The sequence below is a fragment of the Hemibagrus wyckioides genome, linkage group LG21, assembly GCF_019097595.1.
Source record: "Hemibagrus wyckioides isolate EC202008001 linkage group LG21, SWU_Hwy_1.0, whole genome shotgun sequence".
In the NCBI taxonomy this organism is placed as follows: Eukaryota; Metazoa; Chordata; class Actinopteri; order Siluriformes; family Bagridae; genus Hemibagrus; species Hemibagrus wyckioides.
This window is the reverse complement of record NC_080730.1, coordinates 15,134,544-15,154,868: the sequence shown is the minus strand read 5'-3', so window position 1 is coordinate 15,154,868 and position 20,325 is coordinate 15,134,544. Positions and strand designations below refer to the sequence as shown.

At 40.4% G+C, this 20,325-nt stretch overlaps 2 protein-coding genes across 5 annotated transcripts in view; one reads left to right on the top strand and one right to left on the bottom strand.

Annotated features, from left to right (window-relative positions):
- The window catches only part of srpk1b (SRSF protein kinase 1b), a 29,747-nt gene extending 21,531 nt beyond the window's left edge, over positions 1-8,216 (top strand). For all 4 annotated transcript variants that reach the window (XM_058373594.1, XM_058373595.1, XM_058373592.1 and 1 more), the window contains 9 exons: positions 748-913; positions 1,849-1,874; positions 1,971-2,187; positions 2,573-2,962; positions 4,148-4,248; positions 4,378-4,485; positions 5,388-5,457; positions 6,201-6,293; positions 6,826-8,216. In XM_058373594.1, the coding sequence (XP_058229577.1) occupies positions 748-913; positions 1,849-1,874; positions 1,971-2,187; positions 2,573-2,962; positions 4,148-4,248; positions 4,378-4,485; positions 5,388-5,457; positions 6,201-6,293; positions 6,826-7,010 (1,356 nt within the window). In that variant the 3' untranslated portion in view covers positions 7,011-8,216. The remainder of the gene's footprint in view (positions 1-747; positions 914-1,848; positions 1,875-1,970; positions 2,188-2,572; positions 2,963-4,147; positions 4,249-4,377; positions 4,486-5,387; positions 5,458-6,200; positions 6,294-6,825) is intronic.
- A 606-nt stretch (positions 8,217-8,822) lies between these two features.
- Positions 8,823-13,827, bottom strand: lhfpl5a (LHFPL tetraspan subfamily member 5a). Its single transcript, XM_058373596.1, has 3 exons — positions 13,287-13,827; positions 10,242-10,481; positions 8,823-9,069 (listed from the first exon to the last, which is right to left on the bottom strand). The coding sequence occupies exons 1-3, from the start codon at positions 13,696-13,698 to the stop codon at positions 9,059-9,061; spliced, it is 663 nt and encodes a 220-aa protein (XP_058229579.1). The 5' UTR covers positions 13,699-13,827; the 3' UTR covers positions 8,823-9,058.
- Positions 13,828-20,325: the final 6,498 nt, after the last annotated feature.

Here is a 20,325-nt window from a genome sequence, read left to right as displayed (position 1 = left end):
GGCTGGGAGGAAAGCTAAGCAATGTGAGCAGGGATTCAGCTGACTTACAGAAAATTGAGAAATCGGTGGTAGGAAGGAAGTATGTAAATTGTGTTCCTAGCAAAAGAGAAAAACTGCTAAAAGCTAGCAAATTGAAACTTTATCCATGTGTTATGTTTAAGGTAACACTGTGCAAAGCTTTGGACAGTTTCATGATAGAACACAAAATTTTCATTTTAATGACTTTTTATGAAATTACTATATTTTACACCTGTTAATGAAGTTCACCTGTTTATCAAATTCAAAAATTTACACAAAACGGAAATTGTAAAGTCATACATGCCTAGTAGTAGGTATTGACAAAGGTTATGTGAAATTATCAGGATTCTACAACAAAAATGAACAAAAATACACTTAATAAAAAATGGTGACCTCCTGAAGCATAATTAACTGTAGAACAATATGAACAAGGGATTAACTGCCCCAGGGTAATCTGAATGCGAAAGGGTTAAAGAAAGCTGCACCAGTTCTATGATTACACAGTTTACTTTTACATTTCATTATTTTAAACATTATTAGATTTAGATGGCAAGGCTCATCTGCCATACAAGTCACTATAGAAACAGTAATAAAATCGGGATGGTGTTATGCACCTGAGATTATGCCTTGCTGCTGCTGTTGAAAAGTAATCAACATCTTTATGGACCAATCATATCTGAGCGTTCATGGCTGCTTTAGTAAAAAATAAATGATAATTTCCTCCTTTAGGTTCTGCAGGGTCTGGACTATCTGCACACAAAGTGCAAAATCATCCACACAGACATCAAGCCAGAAAATATCTTAATGACCGTCGACGAGTCGTACATCAGGAAGCTGGCAGCCGAGGCCACGGAGTGGCAGAAATCTGGAGCTCCTCCACCATCCGGCTCTGCAGGTGAGATCGGAATAATGAACAATTTGTCAGCCAAACGAACAAGCACTTTGACGTAATTTTTAGTACTACACTGTTCATCACTTGACCCATTTACATCAACTAATATGAAAACTAAACAAGCGAGGCTTGCTTATTGTCATTGTCTCTGGGTTAATGAAAAGCACAGAGTATATAATTATCAAATATTTTGTCTTGCTAGGCAAATTAAGAGCATTTTCACACCTGAACACACACTCCTGTAGTCAGTGATGGCTTTTATGCTATACAACTTTATAGTTGTTTTCCTAAATCTAGTGGTAGGCTCCCGGAATAGGGGAGGTTATTGTAACGGCACAGAGGCATGTTCAGTACATACACATGGATGTGATGGTCCACAGGTTTTTTGTCATATAGTCTATTTAAATCCTGATTCTTGGACTGGAGCACAGTAATTAGCTTGCCTTTGTTGGAATCATGGCGAAACGTGCGCCTTGGTCTGCAAATCTTCCTGTATATAAAAACAGCTCCTCAATGACATGCCCTGCTTTCTAAAAGGAAACTAATAAAAAACTAAAAGTGATGTATGGAAATACACAATTGTGCTTGACCGGTCCTGTCCACTCCCACAGCACCTGTCTGTGTTGTTTTCTAATCAATTTAGTTGGTTCGACTTCCCAAACTATGAACGTAATAAACTAGACAAGAGACTGGTGCTTCGGTGGCAAGCAGATTTTTCGTAGAACTGTTTTCCCAAAGCTTGCAAACTTCATACACTCAGTTTTACCTTCAGAACCGCACTCTATAGTTAAAGACTCCAGAGGTTTTGTGTGAAGCTGTGCTTGAAGTTTGCCAGGTTATTCTCTCTACATATTAATTACTTCAGCAGCATGTGGCTTGTCCTGGTTTCATGGTGTGTTTGTCATTTTGAAATATATTTTTCCTCTTGGTTTTTACAGTAAGCACAGCTCCAGCTCCAAAACAGGTACTTTATCTTTTATTCTTTTCCTAACACAATCATTTTTTCATTTAATATCATTGTATGTCTTGTTGAGTAAGTGTTGATCTTTCTCTCTGTCAGATGGTGAAAATGTCTAAGAACAAAAAGAAGAAGCTGAAAAAGAAGCAGAAGCGGCAGGCCGAGCTGCTGGAGAAACGCATCCTGGACATCGAAGGGCTCGAGAGAGTGAACGAAGTGGGCGAGGATGAAGAGGACGAGGAAACGGAAACCCCCGACACAACTCCGACAGTACCCAACAGTCAGACTCTGCAGGAAATCACAGCCGAGGCCACCCTGGGTGAGAGTGAGAAAGGAGAGAGAGACAGATGGCAGATATAGGAGTTAGAATTGATAATGTTCAAGTGCATGCTGGTAATGAAATCTTTGCAGATGAAACGTCAGAACAGTGACATCCTGTTGAGGAATAGAGTACAAAATCCTTGGCGGTGAGCTGAATCAGAAACAATCTCAGCTCCAGGTTAATTCAATTTCAGTAGATGCTGTGACTCACACCTGCCTCAGAATATAGCGATGACTCACTCCAGACTCGCTCCCGTATTAGTAACAGCTGCAGATTTTTTTTAAATATGAGTTTAGGTGAAGGGCGTTTTTAATGACAACCTAGAGTTGAATGTATAAATTTCTCTCTCTCTTGCATATATATCTCATCTCATTACATCCAGATGGAGTTCCTGAACCCTGGTCTCAGCACAGAGAATGCACCATGGATGGAAACTTTAACAGCCAGCACCCCGAGGACATAAAACCCGCCGACGTGCAGCAGCAAGAGAAGGACGAAACTCCCATCAACCCTTACGGCAATGTCACAGGAGAGGCGGAGTCCCAGCCCGTAAACCCCTACCCAGTGTGCAACGGGATGACACCCAGCGAGCCGGGCTGTCCTGATGGTAATGGACCTTTGCTTTGTGACGTCTTTGAGCCGCAGCAGAAACAGGAGACACTGGATACAAAGAAACTGAACGCCTGTAACACTGTAAACGAATGGGAGCTGGAGTCGAGACCCAAGAAAGAGGCAGAGGCCAGTGCACAGGCAGGCCCAGACTTGGAGGACGGTCAGTGAGGAGGCCTGGTGGAGGGTGTTTTTCTGTACTAACCTTCACCTCTGTGTCCGTGTATTCCAACCACCAGCTTTTCTAACCTTTCCCCTAGTCATGTGCTGTTTCTGATTTGTAGTGCATATGTTTCTGTTTGTTGTGTGGTTTATGTGGTGTTGCTGCTCAATGAACCTTTAACAACCAAACGCATAGTTTAGACCAGACGATTCCGGACTTATCTGCAAAATGTGACCGAGCTGCAGGTTTTAATTTCGAACAAATGGGAGTCGCACCTGATTACACTGGAATGATCCTGGCCCTGTCAGCTGTGGCTCTTTTTTGTCTGAAATAAAAGCCACAATGTCCCTTTGCATGTAAGTTTTGAGACTCCAAGTTAAGGCAAAATGCTTTTTTGGTTGATTAATTGGTTTTATTCGTTCAGCAGTTGTCAAACATGTTTGATGCACGGTAACTATATTTTGTCCTTGTTATTTATTGAGCTGGGGTTTAGAATTGTTCGGTACCAAATCAGACTTTCCACTTACTCTTAAATGTCATCAAAGTGCTATTCAATCTCACCTAAAATGTTTTCTTTAGATATCTGACTCATACAGGATTCAGTTCAGCAGTTTCATACTTCACTGTTCATGTGTTTTAGGATATAGTCTAATCCTCACAGTGTAGTAGAATAGTGTTAAGAGTTGCTCGAACAACGTGACCGTATTTGGGGTGAGAGTAAAGTTGTGTCAAAATCAATATTAATAATTGGTGTATATCCACGGCGGATTTATCGACCAAGTTTGGATTGACATCAGCCAGGTGTCATTGAGCTTTTTACGTTTAGTTTACTCCAAGGAACATAGCTCCAGTAGAACCCACTTCCTCCTACAAATCTGTGTCAGTGATATCTAATGACTTGTTGCTGCTTCCCTATATCTGGACCTTACAGTGTGTGTATTTATTTATTTATTTTTGAAAGAGTCCCTGCAGCGTCAGCCTCGTCGAGTGCCGATGTGTTCGCTGGCTCACTGAAGCATTTTATTGATCAATATAATCGATCTGTCTTAAAATGCCTCAGACTCACTGATTAAATGCTACACCAGCGAACACGTCCCGTTCAGCCTCGCTAGTGGTATCTGTCTTGTAGTGTTGATTCTCAGGTTCTCTGTCTAACCCTCGCGTACTGTATTTGTTGTTCTGCAGTTAAGCTCGCCGCAGGGAATCTCTTGGTAAACCTGCTGGATCCACTAAACGCTGACAAGATCCAGGTGAAAATCGCTGACCTGGGGAACGCCTGCTGGGTGGTGAGTAGAAGAACAATCTCATGCTGAAAATCATGGTTACTCGAGCTGTTATTTCGGAGCAGTGTAAGTGCAGTCATTTAGTATAAAGTCTCTCATTCTGTCCGTTCTCCTCCCCGCGATTCTCTCCAGCACAAACACTTCACGGATGATATTCAGACGCGGCAGTATCGTTCTCTGGAAGTACTAATCGGTTCAGGCTACGGCACACCAGCAGACATCTGGAGCACAGCGTGCATGGTGGGCGCGCACACACACACACTCGGATAGAAAGATTAAAAAGCGGTAATTAAATAAGTAAAGAATTAAACAGAAACAAATAATCACTTTAAAATCAGTTCATTTCCTGTTCCAAAATGTGTGTTTATTCCACATAATTTCAAAATTCTTTCTTAAAGAGTGACGCATTTTTATCCATTATTAGTTATTTAATTTTGTGAAATGTTCCGTCACCTTATGGACCAATCAGATTTGAACAGCACCGTGATATAAATTCATTCATAAGATAATGAAGCGTTTCTTCTAGTGACTTATTGACATCCTTTTCATTTATCTACTTAACTGAATAAAATAAAAAGGTTTGTTTAAAGGTGAATTGGTATGAAGTCTTAAAAACATATATTTTTAGATTACTGGTAGATAATTTTGAAATATTTTAGAATAATTGACTGGTAATGAGTTGTAATGCCTGCAGACTATTTATGCCGGTGCTTTGAGATGCATCAAGGTACATATAAACAGTTCATTCATAGGAAATCTGCATATACTTTTAAGCAAATCCTGAAAACTCAGTGGGGCAGATTTCATTCGGCGTGATGCTGACTAGTCTGGTTTACTCTTTGGCACTTGGCCCTCTCGTGTAACGTCCCTACTCAGCATACCTTTCATGATAAAAGCCGAGCGGGGTAAACCCTGCAGCGCCATCAGCATTTTAATCCAGCTCTTAAACAATGGTGGGCAACACACTGTGACACCTCATACACCTCCTGACCTTCAGCTCGCTGCCCACCAGCATGGGAATGTGATGACCTGGAGGATTCACATACACAAACTAACCCACCTTTATACTTAAATAAGTGCATCGACACAGTGAATACACACACCTCTACACACACTTATAGTTTATGGAATGTGTTTTGCAGGCGTTTGAACTGGCCACAGGGGATTACCTGTTTGAACCGCATTCAGGAGAGGATTACTCCAGAGATGAAGGTAAAAGAAAAGCAACCCTTATATTCCTTGAAAGTTTTCTTTTTCTCGCAAAAGCTTTTAACAAGTTCCCTTGCCGTAAAAACAAAACGAAACACTCTTCTCTGTTTAAAGCACGATCCATACGCATTTATAAATCAGGATTCATCATCCCCGACCCAGTCCTGTCTTCGATACTCGTACACCACCTCTTAGTATTAGCTCTAATGAATAGCTTTGAATCTCTCTCCATCCCTCTTCACTGAATAATAGCTAGCGTTGGTGGCAGAGTGCTGTTAAATATTAAACCCCATTGTGCTCATTAATTAGCACATGGGCGAGAGTCATGCAAGTTTAATGGGATCGCACGACGCGCACGCTCCTCGCGTAGAATCTACGCTTGTCATTATGGATTGGGGAACTCCGATTCGGCCTGCGTTTATCTTTATTTGTGAGTGTGAATGCCACAGATCAGGATTAGACGTACACTCTTAGTATTACCGATGCATGATCATCATGATGACCACTACAGTGTATATGCAATGCTGTTTTATGTCATTTTAGCATTTTAAATTAAATTAAATCAAATAGCGTTCCTGTTACCAATTAGCTAGCTACCGTTAAATACGCTTCCGCCATTCAAAGAGCAAGACAGGTCCAACCTTCATCTCTACGGTAGCCTAACGTGCCATTTTTGATGTGCATGAGCATTCTTCACATTTGAATCCTCTTCCTCATCCTTTTTCTTCCCTCTTTCCCATGAACAGATCACATTGCTCTGATCATCGAGCTGCTGGGAAAGGTTCCTCGCAAACTCATCATGAATGGCAAATATTCAAAGGAGTTCTTCACCAAGAAAGGTCGGCCAGCGCTCTCTCGTTTCTCCACATATAACTAAGCGGCTTTGCCACCTACACGCCGAGAGTGCTTAATGCGTTTAGCAACCTTGTATGAATTTTATGTTTGATGAATGAGGTATGCACCAACACGTCTGAAATCGACCCCTCACTTTCTCGTCCTGGCATGACACACAACTTTTGCTAATGAGTGCTTGACATGACGAATTATCTAGTAACCGTAAACCATCAAAATACATTATGAGCAGTTTTAGTCTTGAAGGAAAGCTGCATCCTGAAGCGAGAGCTGGACAGGTACTAAAGTGCCGCCGCATCAGTGTCATTAGGTAAAGATTGAAGTAAGGGATCATTCTCAATGGCGTGACTGCCAGCAGTAGTTAACCAGGTAAGCAGTGAGAATAAACCAGCATAGCAAGCGGGAATATAACCCTACGATACTCGGGGGACACATATGAGCATAATATAATGAATTTGTATTTGGATGTAGCATCCTTACCTGTATCTGAATTTATTTATGATTGTGTGCGTCACCCAGGTGAGTTGAGGCACATCACTAAGTTGAAGCCGTGGGGGCTTCTGGACGTCCTGGTGGAGAAGTACGAGTGGTCGAGGGAGGAGGCGCAGTGCTTCAGCAGCTTCCTCCTCCCCATGCTGGATCTGATTCCCGAGAAAAGAGCCACAGCTGCTGAGTGCCTCCGCCACGCCTGGATCACATCGTAGTAGGCGTAGGGAAAAAAATCCCTAAACATGTATACATGCACACTGATACTCACCTCTGATAAAGACTAACAGTCTGGTCAAATGGCACACTTCGGTTGGTGATGGAGTATGAAAGGGTCCAATCAAACAGAAGTAATATTTATTTCTCGTAACGTTCCTTTCTTATGTACCGGGTGCAGTTTGATGTAGCCGTTTCGGCGCTTTTTTTTTTTTTCTTCCTCTCTCGTGTGTGACAGCGTCTAACAACATGCTTGTTTTCATATGAAGGGTACAATAGCAGTTTAACGATACAAGTAAATAATTTTCTCTACATTTGCTTTAGTCGTAATCGGTCGTCTTTTGACAGACGGCCATACTCTTTTTGGCAGTACCGAAGGAAACACAGATGTTCTGCTCTGAAAAGGCTGTTCAAAGGTTTGGTCAGTTGTTGTTTATTGTTTTTCTTTCTTTCTGGATAGTTTTACATTTCAGGACAGGCTGCATGAGACAAGCGAATGATTTACAGTGACGGTGATGGCACCGATGGCCTGGTTGCAAATGGGTATTAACTGTATAAAACAGATGTGAATATTCAGCTTAATGATTTCCAGATGTGTGAGAGTCACTTTGTAATATGTAACTTAAAAAAAAAAAATTAAAAATGTATTTAAAAAAAAAAAAAAAAAAAAAAAGCACAACTTTGGGATGTGTTGGACTGAAGAAACGCAGTATGGAAGAGGTGAACGTCTTCACCGTGGAGGTGGTGGTGTCATGGGGAGAGAAAAAAAATATATATTGTGTTTTGTACATACATGTACCAAAGAGTTGGCGCTCTTCTTCTTCTTCTTCAGTGTCAGTATTGTTGCATTCATGCATTGCTTTGCTCAGTGGCTCGATGGCAATGTTTGAGTAACCAATACGAAGATGCCTTGATAAACAGCTTCTCTGGGTTTTTGGGGGATTCTCCTACTGATGTTGCTCGAAGCAGGATCGGTGAAATATTTTTTATGTGTAAATGAACGTAGGGTAATTTTATTGCGAAGGACCTGGAACTGTGCTTGCTCTTTTTGTATCGAAAGACTTTCACCTTTTGACCCGTTTCCACGAGCACGTCCTTTTCTCTCGCTTTCTCTCTCTTTTTCCTCAGCCGCTAAGCTCTCGATTGTTCGCTGCTTCATAAATAAAAACCCTTTCTGTAGTTGTTACAAATAAAGACTTTAAAGTCGCTGTGTTGGTGTTTGTCCGTTGTCTCTTCTTCACCCCTGTCCATCTAAAATTCAAGTCAATGAGTGGATTATAGGATTATAGGGCATGCGTATACTGGTCAAGAGATTCAGTTAATGTTCAGGGGGGACGTGACTTGGTGACTGACCGTGGTATGATACCTGGTGCCAGAGAGGCTGGCTTCAAGCCATGTTCTGTGGGTGGAAACACTTGTTGAAGAGAGGGGTACAACGACTGGATAGATCCAACAGAAAGGCTACACTAACAAATTTCCACTCTGTTCAGCCGTGGTGGGCTGAAAAGCATCACACAACACTTCAAACCTTCAGGTGAATGGGCTACAGCAGCAGCAGACCATTCCATTCCCCCGTCAGCCGAGAACAGGAATCTGATGCTACAGGGGACAGTGATGCTGGAAGACTGGAAATAGACCAGACCATTTTGATGACCAATATACAAATGGTAAAATGTGTACACTTCTAAGTCACAGTTAAATACACTAAAAATATACATAAAGCATAGAAAGTTTTATCTGTACAAAATCAAGCTCTCAGAATCCCAACATATGAAATATTTTTTATTAAAATTGTTGGATTTTTATTAGTTGCGTTTGTTTTTGTATTGCAAGAGGCATATAGTGGGTTTTTTTTTTTTGTATTATTAAAAAAATATTTAAATCCGATAAAGGCTAAAGAGTACAAAACTGCTGTGTTATCAATATCAAAAGTTCTTCCCTTAATAGTAGTGGGGGAAAAATCCAGATGTAGAGAAAATCCATAGACGAAAAATGGTGACTGATGTGTTGGCTGATGCAGAGCCACGAGTCGACGAGGAGATCAGAGGCTTCATGCTGCTTCTGTAAGTGAAAAAGACCGTCATGTATCAACCTCACAATCTGGCAGACCACAAAAAAACAGCGTCTACACGCGTCACTGAGACTGTGAACCCCAACGCTGTGGTATTTTCAACGCACTGCTGTCTCCTGGGACTCGAATGACTCGAGAGAAGAAACAAAAGTTACCCGACTGTCTATTTTAATATTGCGTTGCTTAGAAACAAGATGCACTCAAGTTTGTTTCGAAGTGAAGGTCGCCGTCTTTGGCTTGAGCTTGCTTCTTCTAAGAAGATACAGTAAAAATCGTGGGAGGCTCAAAATGTGCTGTCGAATACAGCAGTACAATACGAGCCCTTGTTCCTCTCGCTGATTATTGTCTCTTTCTTTGGTGAAATTTACATTACATTAAGAAAAGAACTCATTACTTTTTAAAAATCCATTTATAGCTACATCAATATCTCTTCACAGAAAACATCACATAAACAAGTTATTTTTAATCTGTGGAACATCTGGCATACAAGACATGCCTGTTGAAAGCTGTTACTATAGAAATGAGAACGTATTTAGGCGAGCACCTCAATATACACTGATCAGGCATAACATTATGACCACCTGTCTAATATTGTATTGTTTCGCTGCCAAAACGGCCCTGGCTCATCGAGGCATGGACATCCCTGAAGGTGTGCTGTGGCACCAGGATGTCAGCAGCAGATCCTTTAAAGGATACTTTTGATAGATACTGACCACTGCAGACCGGGAACACCCCACAAGAGCTGCAGTTTTGGAGATGCTCTGATCCAGTCGTCTAGCCATCACAATTTGGCCCTTCGTCAAACTCGCTCAAATCCTTACGCTTGTCCATTTTTCCTGCTTCTAACACATCAACTTTGAGGACAAAATGTTCACTTGGTGCCTAATATATCCCACCCACTAACAGGTGCCATGATGAGATAATCAATGTTATTCACTTCACCTGTCAATGGTCATAATGTTATGGCTGATCGGTGTATACCTGTTGTGTAACTACTGTTAGAGCTGCTGTTGTAGAAAATTAATCAGCAATAAATAAGGAACAGAAGTTTTTGTCTTATAATACACACTTTAGGATTCTTAATTAATTGGACTTTTAGATGAATGTAACCCTTTTTCTTCTCTTGAGTGTGTGTATATATACAAATAGCCTACCATCATACCTGTGCTCTCTCCCACCTGGAAGTCCTCTGGCAGCAGTTTGTCCTGTCGGTTGCCTAGTACAAAGGCCAGGAAAGAGAGGACGAGGGCATCCATGATGCTGATGATGGCCAGGATGTAAGCCCAGCGTACCGTGCAGTTCCCCAGCGTGTACTTATCTGTCCGCTGGCCACACATGCGCTTCACCTCCTCCGAGTCCCAGCCATCAGGGTATATCATACAGCCTATGACCATACATGTAGCTACATGATAGAAAAACAAACTGATCACCGCTTCATAGATTTAAAAGGTTTCTCAAAGACATCTGCTACTCATTGTGTATATTCACATGGAAATAGTTCAATTTATTCAGAGTGACAGAATATAGAGCTTTACAGTGGACTGCTAGTTACTTAGATTTTATACATTCTGTTCATCTCCGATGCCCTCTAATAGTTCCCAGTGCCTCTGGGATAAACTGCAGGGGTTGGCAGACTGGCATACAAATTATTGCTGGTGCCTCACAGGTCTGTGATTTCATCCTGGGCTGTGATTAATGTCATGGTTGGCGTTTTGCATATATTTTGTTCATGGCAGTTATGAGTTATCCTTCAAAATATGCCTTTTTTCCCCTCTAATAAAAATGGCACATGAACCAGCTGACATGAATCTGGAATGATTGACATTTGGGATATTAACTAACGCCACTGGAAACCATGGACACTTACCCCAACCTCTCATTAGTAATCTAAGGTCCAGTGCTCTTGTCTGGACTCGAAGGTGAATGGAGAATATTTAGAGATAAGTAATATGAAATAAAATCTATCAATATATGTATGACTTTGTAAACATGAGACAAGTATATAGTTCATCAACTATATTTCTTATGGAAAATCATTGATCAGAAATTCTCTGAAATGGCACTTTTTTCCGGCCAAACAGTAAAAAAGGACAGAAATGTTAAATCTAACACTTTAAATTGTAATGATAATTAGAAAGCGATTATAGAAATAGAACCTAGGATGACCAGGCTCTTGAGAGAAACAGCGACAAATGGATGTTTCTCAAATAATTATAATGTGTGTCTGTTTTGGACACTAGAAATGTTCAGGGTCTGTCTTTCTTTGTCTGTTGGAGGCAACATCTTTTTTCCTACAATAGGAACAGCGAAGATGTAAATGGAAAGTTTTCTACATCTTACCTAACAGACATGCAGCAGCTTTGACCCTGCAAGCACCTGGTGGTTTACTGTAAAAACCCAGTACATATACAACTACATGGAAAATGATGCCTTTGATAAATCTCTCTCTCGAGTCTTTCTGGGCTCCACCTTTAAGTCTGAATTGGTTCTAAGATAAACCTTAAAAAATGGATACAACCAGACATAAAAAAAGATGAAGGAACGGACCTCTAGCACATAAACCTATCAAGATAATCACACCTCAGCATAAAATGTTCCCAGCTATTACATAAAAACACTTTCATTCGATCACATGGGCTAGTAGTGAATTATTACTTAAACAGATTGTCTTTATTGTTCCACCAAGTGAAACATTATGCCTTCACCTGACAAGCAGCAATGAAATATGCAACTTGAAGGCAATAAATATGAAAAACTGTTGCCAGGCAACTCTGGCCAGGCCTGCTTTCACTGTAGGGAGCTAAACTGCTATCTATTATTTAGTGTCATATAATATCTATGTAGCAGGACAGCTGGCACAGGCTCAGGTGTTAGTTTACTGAGTGCTCGTACTTTCACTTACTCTGGCTCTTTAAAGGGAATACGGTGTGTAGAGGAATTCTCAGGAACGTTACAGGTCTTTTATGTGTCAGTGGCTGTTTGACGGGCATTCAATACTTCTACACCCCCTGAATCCATCACAAGGCACCAACCACATACATTCATATACTCAATCACACCTAGAGTAGACAGTCCATCTACTGCCATGTTTTAGGAAGTGGAAGTAACCCAGAGAAGCTGGAGAAAACCCACACAGACATAGGGGATAGATGCAAAACACCACACAGACAGTAACCTCAGGAGCAAACCAAGGACCCTAAAGCTATGAGGTGGTAATTAACATTATGCCACCCTGTATATTTGTATACAGATAATAAAACATGCAATGTCCTGAACCGTTAACTGTTCAAATTGTTTACAATGCAGCATGTTGGTTAAGATAAAGGTGAGTAAAAATCCCAGAACTGTCAGAAAGCCACTGCTGAATAAGGCACTTGAATAAGCAAGACCCTTATGTACATAAATATATAAATACAAATGTTAAGGTAAAGACAATATACAGTATTCAATACACTCTCCTTCTATAATGTAGGTCCTGATGGAGCTGACCGTGGTGCTGAATGTGTCAGGGTTAAGCTTTTTCCGTCTGTCCAGAGGTTTACACTTACATTTATTTATTTGACAGATGTGTTTGCAAAGTGACTCACATTTGAGTTTAAGTACAGAGCTAAGCACTCAAGAATCTTCTATCTCACAGCCCTGGGATCTGTTACAGTATCAAATCACTTTCATTAGTAAATTAGTTATACGGGCATAAATCAAACTACTTTTCCTTGATGTTTGTCTTACCTGGTGCTTAATATGTGTGTTTTACCTTTAAATATACTTTTAGGTACATAATTGGAGAACCAGTCTGCTCTTTTACAGCTCTGAAAACTCTTTCCATGCACTTTCCATGTAAAAGACAATAGAAGGAAAAGTCTAAGTAGTAAAAATCTATTTAATTACAGTGGAAGAAATCACAATCTACCGTTAATTGAAGGTATAATGGTTTTAAATCGAGATCAGCTATTTTTAATAGTCACTTCAGTGGAATGGGTTTGATTTAAAGTTTAGTCACTCAGATAGGAGTACACCTATAAATAATGTGGACCTTCTGGTGGAAGTCCCTTTTTTAATATTTAGTATGTTCATAAAGTAAATCTGCCTTGTGGAATTTGTTCTACAGTAAAGGAAACATTTCCTGTGCGCAAATAAAAGCTTTAAGAACCCCAGCTTTAGGGGACCGGGTATTAAATGAAATATATGAATAATTATGATTATATACCGGCTGCGAGCTGCATCCACGCACAGATCTTATACACACTGCCGGTGTTACAGAAGAAAAAGAGGCTGAAGCAGCCGATGGTGCCCACAACCAGCAGGAATGAAATCCCTACGAAGAACATAGCCGTCTTAAAGGCTCCAGAGGGAATGGATCCGAAGTCCAGTGCGCTTCCTTTACACACCAGCTCCCCTGTGATGGGATTTCCGATACAGTAATGGAAAAGACCGAAGTATCCAGACTGCGGGGTGTCCACACTGTCCCCGATCCAGTAAGGCTGAATGAAAACCACCATGGTGATGATGGCAAAGCAGATGGTGAAGATAATCCAGAGCACGCCGATGGCTCTGGCGTTTCTCACATAGTTGGTGTGGTAGATCTTGGCCGCTTCTTGAGCTGGGATTAATTTAGGCATTGCTGCGAGGGGTCTGCGTCTCTTATAGGCATCCGGTTCAGGTTCTTTATTAACTCAAGCGTCTTATTTGGTGTTGGACTCAAAAGTTCAGTTACTTGAGCGGTTGAAGAAAAGATCCGAAGTGGTCAGGCGATCGATTCATAGGTGACCAATCAAATTAAAGGTGGGCGGGTCTTCACCGACAGCTGTTAAATATTGAGAGATGTGTACGCTCTCAGAAGAAAGGTTATTAAACAGCATCGTCTTATTGCTGTGTTATTACCTTTAAAGTGATTCAACATACACTGATCAGCCATAATATTATGACCACTGACTGCTGAAGTGAATAAGACTGATGATCTCCTCATCATGGCACCTGTTAGTGGGTGGGATATATTAGCCAGCAAGTGAACATTTTGTCCTCAAAGTTGATGTGTTAGAAGCAGGAAAAATGGACAAGCGTAAGGATTTGAGCGAGTTTGATGAAGGGACAGATTGTGATGGCTAGACGACTGGATCAGAGCATCTCCAAAACTGCAGCTCTTGTGGGGTGTTCCCGGTCTGCAGTGGTCAGTATCTATCAAAAGTGGTCCAAGGAAGGAACAGTGGCGACAGGGTCATTGGTGCACTTGGGGAGAGGAGGCTGGCCCGTGTGATCCGATCCAACAGACGAGCTACTGTTGCTCAAATTGCTGAAGAAGTTAATGCTGGTTCTGATAGAAAGGTGTCAGAATACACAGTGCATGATGGGTCAGGGCTGTTTTGGCAGAAAAAGGGGGACCAACACTATATCAAGCAGTACATAATTCTTGGCTTGTATTTAATTAGCTCTAAAATGACTTTTAAGGTACATCTTTCTAGGTAAGAGAAACACACAAAAGGTAATAAATGATGCAATTTTGAGGACACCACTGCAGTGGTAAAGTACCCGCATTTTTCTGAAAGAATACCATTTGTAGAGCTAATATGATTTCATCGTGGCAAAATACACAAGGCGTGGATGCTTAGTCAACTTAACTTCATAAAAACATGTTTTTAGGATTATTCAGGAGTTTTTCAAAATTCAAAAATCTACAAAAATCAGTCTAAGGTCATAAATCTATAAATAAATTGCCAGTGTGGTGGCATGATGGGTAACATTACTGCCTCACAGCTCCAGAGCCTCCTGTTCGGTCCTGAGTTCAAGTTACTGTCTGTTTGCAGCTTGTGTGCATGTTGTGTTCAGGTTTCTCCAGGTTTCTCCCACCCTTGCTAAAAACATGCCAGTAGGTGGAGTGGTTAGGATGTGTATGCACGGTGCCCTGCAGTGGACTAGGATAACCATTCAGTATGTAATCTCAGATCCACCACGATCCTGAGCAGTAACTGAAAGTGAGTATGTGAGTATAAACAGGTCCATTCTATACATCTATACAATCCCTGGGAAGCAAAAAAATAGAAAGGGATGAACATATTTTATAGGAGGATCTGATGTAGTGTCAAATAATTTCATCAGTCCTATTTGCTTAAAGTTAAGCTTTAGAAAATATACAGAAATACAGACACCACGCATGACTTGGGGCAACAAGCGACAGCACACCTTTCAGTCTGGACCAAAAATAATAATTTACATAATTACCAGATATAAAAATTCATTGAACTTAATGCGTTGATTAATGACTGTTTACTGAGTTAACCACTCAGACTGATAGGCAATTAATATGAGTTAAATCTCCCCACACACATTACTAAACTGAAGAAGAAAAGAAAACATGCATGTGGGACTCCGTTCGGAGATTTTGCAATATCTTGGACATCTTTGAGTGTATGGAAAGTTTTCCTCCATAAACCTTCTCTAATGTTCTATATATTATCTATCAAAAATGGTCCAAGGAAGGAACAGTGGTGAACCGGTGACAGGGTCATGGGCGGTCAAGGCCCATTGATGCACGTGGGGAGCGAAGGCTGGCCCGTGTGATCCGATCCAACAGACGAGCTACTGTTGCTCAAATTGCTGAAGAAGTTAATGCTGGTTCTGATAGAAAGGTGTCAGAATACACAGTGCATGAAGGGTCAGGGCTGTTTTGGCAAAAAAAGGGGGACCAACGAAATATTAGGCAGGTGGTCAGTGTACATTGATTGGTATATTCTTGTCATCATGTTTTGCATCAGCTTTGAATATCCAGTTTTTGTATTAAAAATATATATGTAAAAGACCGTCTCAGGTTCAGTATGCAAATAGACCTTTTGCAAATTACAGGAGTGTATATGAAACCTTACACTGCTTCACTGGGAACAATAAACACTGGCATATGTGGGGTTAGAAATATTTGCATAGTAACACAATATCTGTGTCTTGATAAGTGCAAAATTAGCAATAATTCTATACCTTTTCTAACATTTTTGTAGAATCAAGTCATTTATTCTTCAATGGAGAGAGCATATTGGACTTTAAGACAGTTTTGAAGCCCTGAACAGCCCCTTTAGGAAAGATGCTAGGTGCTAGAAATGAGTATAAGTCTATCAGCCTTCAGTGTAAGGTGTGAATAAGCTTATTGCTCACTGCACTGTGCATCATGTTCTCACTAGATTACATTTATAAGTCACACCTCCAGGCAGGTAATCTGCATGAATTGCACAAATAGCAGTGGAGCACAGCGGTGTTTAAATACTTGCATTCAAGGTCCTTTGTGCTCCTGGAGATCGAGATATGATTAATTCATGATAAGTATATACCACTTGTTTTATCCACTCAGTGGAGTACTGGTGTCTTGTTCCTTCTCCCTGGATCTGTAATCAGTGTACTTATGCCATGCTAGGCCTTTATGTTTGTCAGTCATCTCCCTGTAAACCACAGTAATTGCCCCTGCACCTCATGACTTTAAATAATCCCCTTGGTAGGGATGTACAATTCACTTTAGGTCTTGGACCTGGACTTGTCTCAGTCTAAGGCACTGGGCATTTTCATAGATATTTCATATATATTTCTTAACCGTTTTAAAATTCTGTTGTGCCAATTCTTATAAAGGTATACACATCACTATATCTATATAAAATCTATTTATCTGATCTGTTTATCTTGCAAATGTGCTGTACATGACTTTCATAAGATGTTTTCAAAAATGATAATATAAAAAAAATTCATATAAAAAAATATATAAAATATATATATCAAAATGAAATCACTATTTATTTAATTAATTAATTTATTTATTTCTCTATTTCTCTCTTCTCTTCTCTTCTCTTCTCTTCTCTTCTCTTCTCTCTTTTTTTATATTTTACTTTTTTTCAAACAATTTTACTAAAGCATTAATGTTTAATATTTAAATTCATGTTTGGAAATATATATATTTTAATGACACACATCTACATAAAAAATAAAATCTCTGCCTTTTTCCTTACTGCTGTATCTATACCTAGTATTATACAATAGGAAGTAGTATAGTATTGTATAGTGTAATAATGTGTTACTTTAGGACTTAAATAATGTAAATGTAGACTCAAGACACTAATAAAAATAAAATATAAAAAGTAAATGCGAGTCCCATTCTTAGGGCGCATGATGGTGGTATTTCGACACTAGGAGGCGCTGTAATGTTATGAACTGTAGTAGCAGGACACTTTTTTCCCCCTCTCCTCTCTGACTCATGGTCCTATAATAAGACAGAGTCCTATTTCAGTCATCATTCAGAGGACAAGGGTGCAGCTGCCTATTATGCACCCGTCTTGTTAACACAGACCGTTGGACTATTGGCTCATTGGGCTTAGAGTGTTGTATGGTGTAATTACATCACATCCATCTATAATCATTTACTTCCGATTGTAAAGAATGACGTTGTCAGATTAAGCAACTGGTGGAGCTGGCACCATTATGAGGTAAAGAAAGAAGCAATGACACTGACATTTGAAGGGAAATCATGCCACAAGCATTGCCACCATCACCTGCCCAGCTATGCATAATTCTTTAATAATTCACGATTAAAATGTATGAATGAATGGCTGTGTGACAAGTGGAACAATACAACGCGCCTGAAGAAATCAATGAGGATCTCATCTGCTCAATTCAACTGTCCTGCTGCCTTTGTTCAAACCAGGGTCAAGTGATTGACGGAAATTGCCATCTGCTCTTGCAGATAGTGTGCTATTTTGCCTAATTGACATGCAAAACGTCATTAAGGATTGTGCATTAGCCACTGAACGGCAAAGCAGCACATTATGAATATGTTAAGACTCACACTAGCATGTATGGACCAAATCTTCCACCAAAACATTTTAGAACTGTAAAGCGATGTCTTGACCTGACGAGACTGTAATAAGCTAACTTTATTGAAGGACTGGCTGACCAGGCAGCATGGCTGTACAGTGGGCATTGTTGCTGCATCACAGCTCTCTTGTTCAATCAAGTTACGTGGAGTTTCACGGTCTCCTGGTGTCTACATAGGTTTCTCTTGGTTTCCTTCTACATGCTAGTTGGAGAATTGGCTGTACTGCATTGCTTCTGTGTGAGCTATGTGCTTTGTGATGGACTAATGTCCCATTCAGGCTGTATTCCTGTTTTGTCTCCAGTGTTCCAGTTTGTCCGGATAGACTCTGGATTCACTGCAACCCTGATCAGGACAAAGCAGTTACTGATTATGAATGAAAGAAAGAATAAATGAATGAATGAATGAATGAATGGCTGACTTAGCTAGCTGAATAAGATAATGACATAGTTTCTAAGTTTGTTTGACTGCTTTGTGACTACTATAAGGACTGTAGTTAAATCCAAGACCAAGACTAGTCAATATAGAGTCAAGATACCACCAAACACCACCAAATCCTGTTCAAGACCAAGCCTTTACTCCAACTAGAAGGCATTGTGTGTGCATTGCTCGAATTATTAGATCAGGAGTGTCCAATCTTCCACAACCAATCCATGTGTATGCTAGTTTTTATTTCACCTGTTTAATCAGATGATCTTGGCTTTCAGTAGACTCAAGTGTGGCTTCTTCTTGGTGGGATTGAAAACCTGTACCCACCCTGGCTCTTTCCAGACAAACCCGGACACCCGTGGATTAGATGTTTTCTGGTAGTAGAAATGATTTCTTGTCAAACTTTGTAAAGAAAAGACAATACAAGCATTATTCTTACAAACTCTCAGATGGCTAAGACGGAGAGAAGCCTGAGTCCAAATGCCAAAAAGATTGTGACTAGTCCAAATCTAAACAGAAAACATCTCAAGACCAGACTGAAGTCCAGACTGAACTAGGACCTCCTCCGCCTCTTTTCTTCTGTTGTGTATCGTTGTATTTTTTGCAGCATTTGCATAAGTTAGGCTAATTTTTGACCTCACTTGTAAAGATAAAACTGTTTCCCAGATGTAGAAGATTAATTATTATCATGGAGATCAGAGGTTCATCTACCAACCTTTATGTGTAATAATAAACATGTATCTGGGGACTCTTCTGCCAATTTTTCTTTTCCGTTTAATTTGCTAACCATAACGTATCAGGATCAAATTTTCCCCAAGTGTGACCCAGTGACCCACTTTCCACTATAACAGTGTGGCAAACAGAAAGTAATATGATTAGCTGTCAAACTACTAAGCGTTTTAGCTACTTAAACTTGTTAGATGGTCAAATTCTGCACACAGATATCGTACAGTAACTGAGACAAGGCCCGGTAATCAGGTTACTGTTAAGCAGCAATTCAATTTTCATGCACAGAATGGAGTGTCAGTCCTCCAGTGGCTTTTTCATCCATCATCAAGACCCATTTATATACTATAATGAGAAGTGTATTAAAAAAATGTACATTTCAGTTAAAGCAAATTGTTTCAATTCGATTCATTTGCTCTCTGTATTCACTGATACCCAACAATGAAGGGAGAACAAACTTGAATTGTTTAGGCCGTAGATATTTACAGACCTAGATTTAGATTTAGTCTGTTCAGATGTTTACGCCCTCTGCGAGAAGCAGATGCTCATCTTGTGATGTCCTTTGCCTGAGGTGGGAAGGAGAGCTGTTTGTCGAGACTGACCCACATTGGGGACATCCTGAATGATCCAGCATACAAAAGGCTTTTTTATAGGTTTTGATGGTTTGATGATCTTAATCGTGCTAATCATTGGTGCTATGATATCTTCATCCTGACCATTCTTTTGAGATTCATTATTAATGGTTAAAAATATAAAAGCAGTGATTGTCTTTCATGCCACACACCAACAACCCACCCCCAGCCAGGGCACCACCAGTCTTTTCCTGTCTGCTTCACATGAGCTCCTGGAGTCTTTAATGGTCCAGTGAGAGTCCAGTAAATGTCTGTTCTGCTCACTGGTGCAGAGCTAGCAAAACTCCCCAGCTGATCCTCTGTGACCCCTCTGATCCCTTCCCTTCCATATGGACTACCCTTGTGCCTTGTGTGGCATTAACCTACTTCAATCAGCATGTGAGCTCTTCCCCACCCCCAGTGTCCACTATTCGCACCCCAGGGGCTCTCAAAGACCACACGACACCAAAAAACCCCAACTATGGATTTGTACACGATGCAGGACAAGGAGCTCTTTTAATACAGAGCTGTAGATCACATATTAACTTATCCATTCAAAGCTCACTGAATCTAGCATTGTTTACCATGCAGCCATTGAGAAGAGCAGTTGAATAACCTCAAGCAATACTGACCCTTTTGTA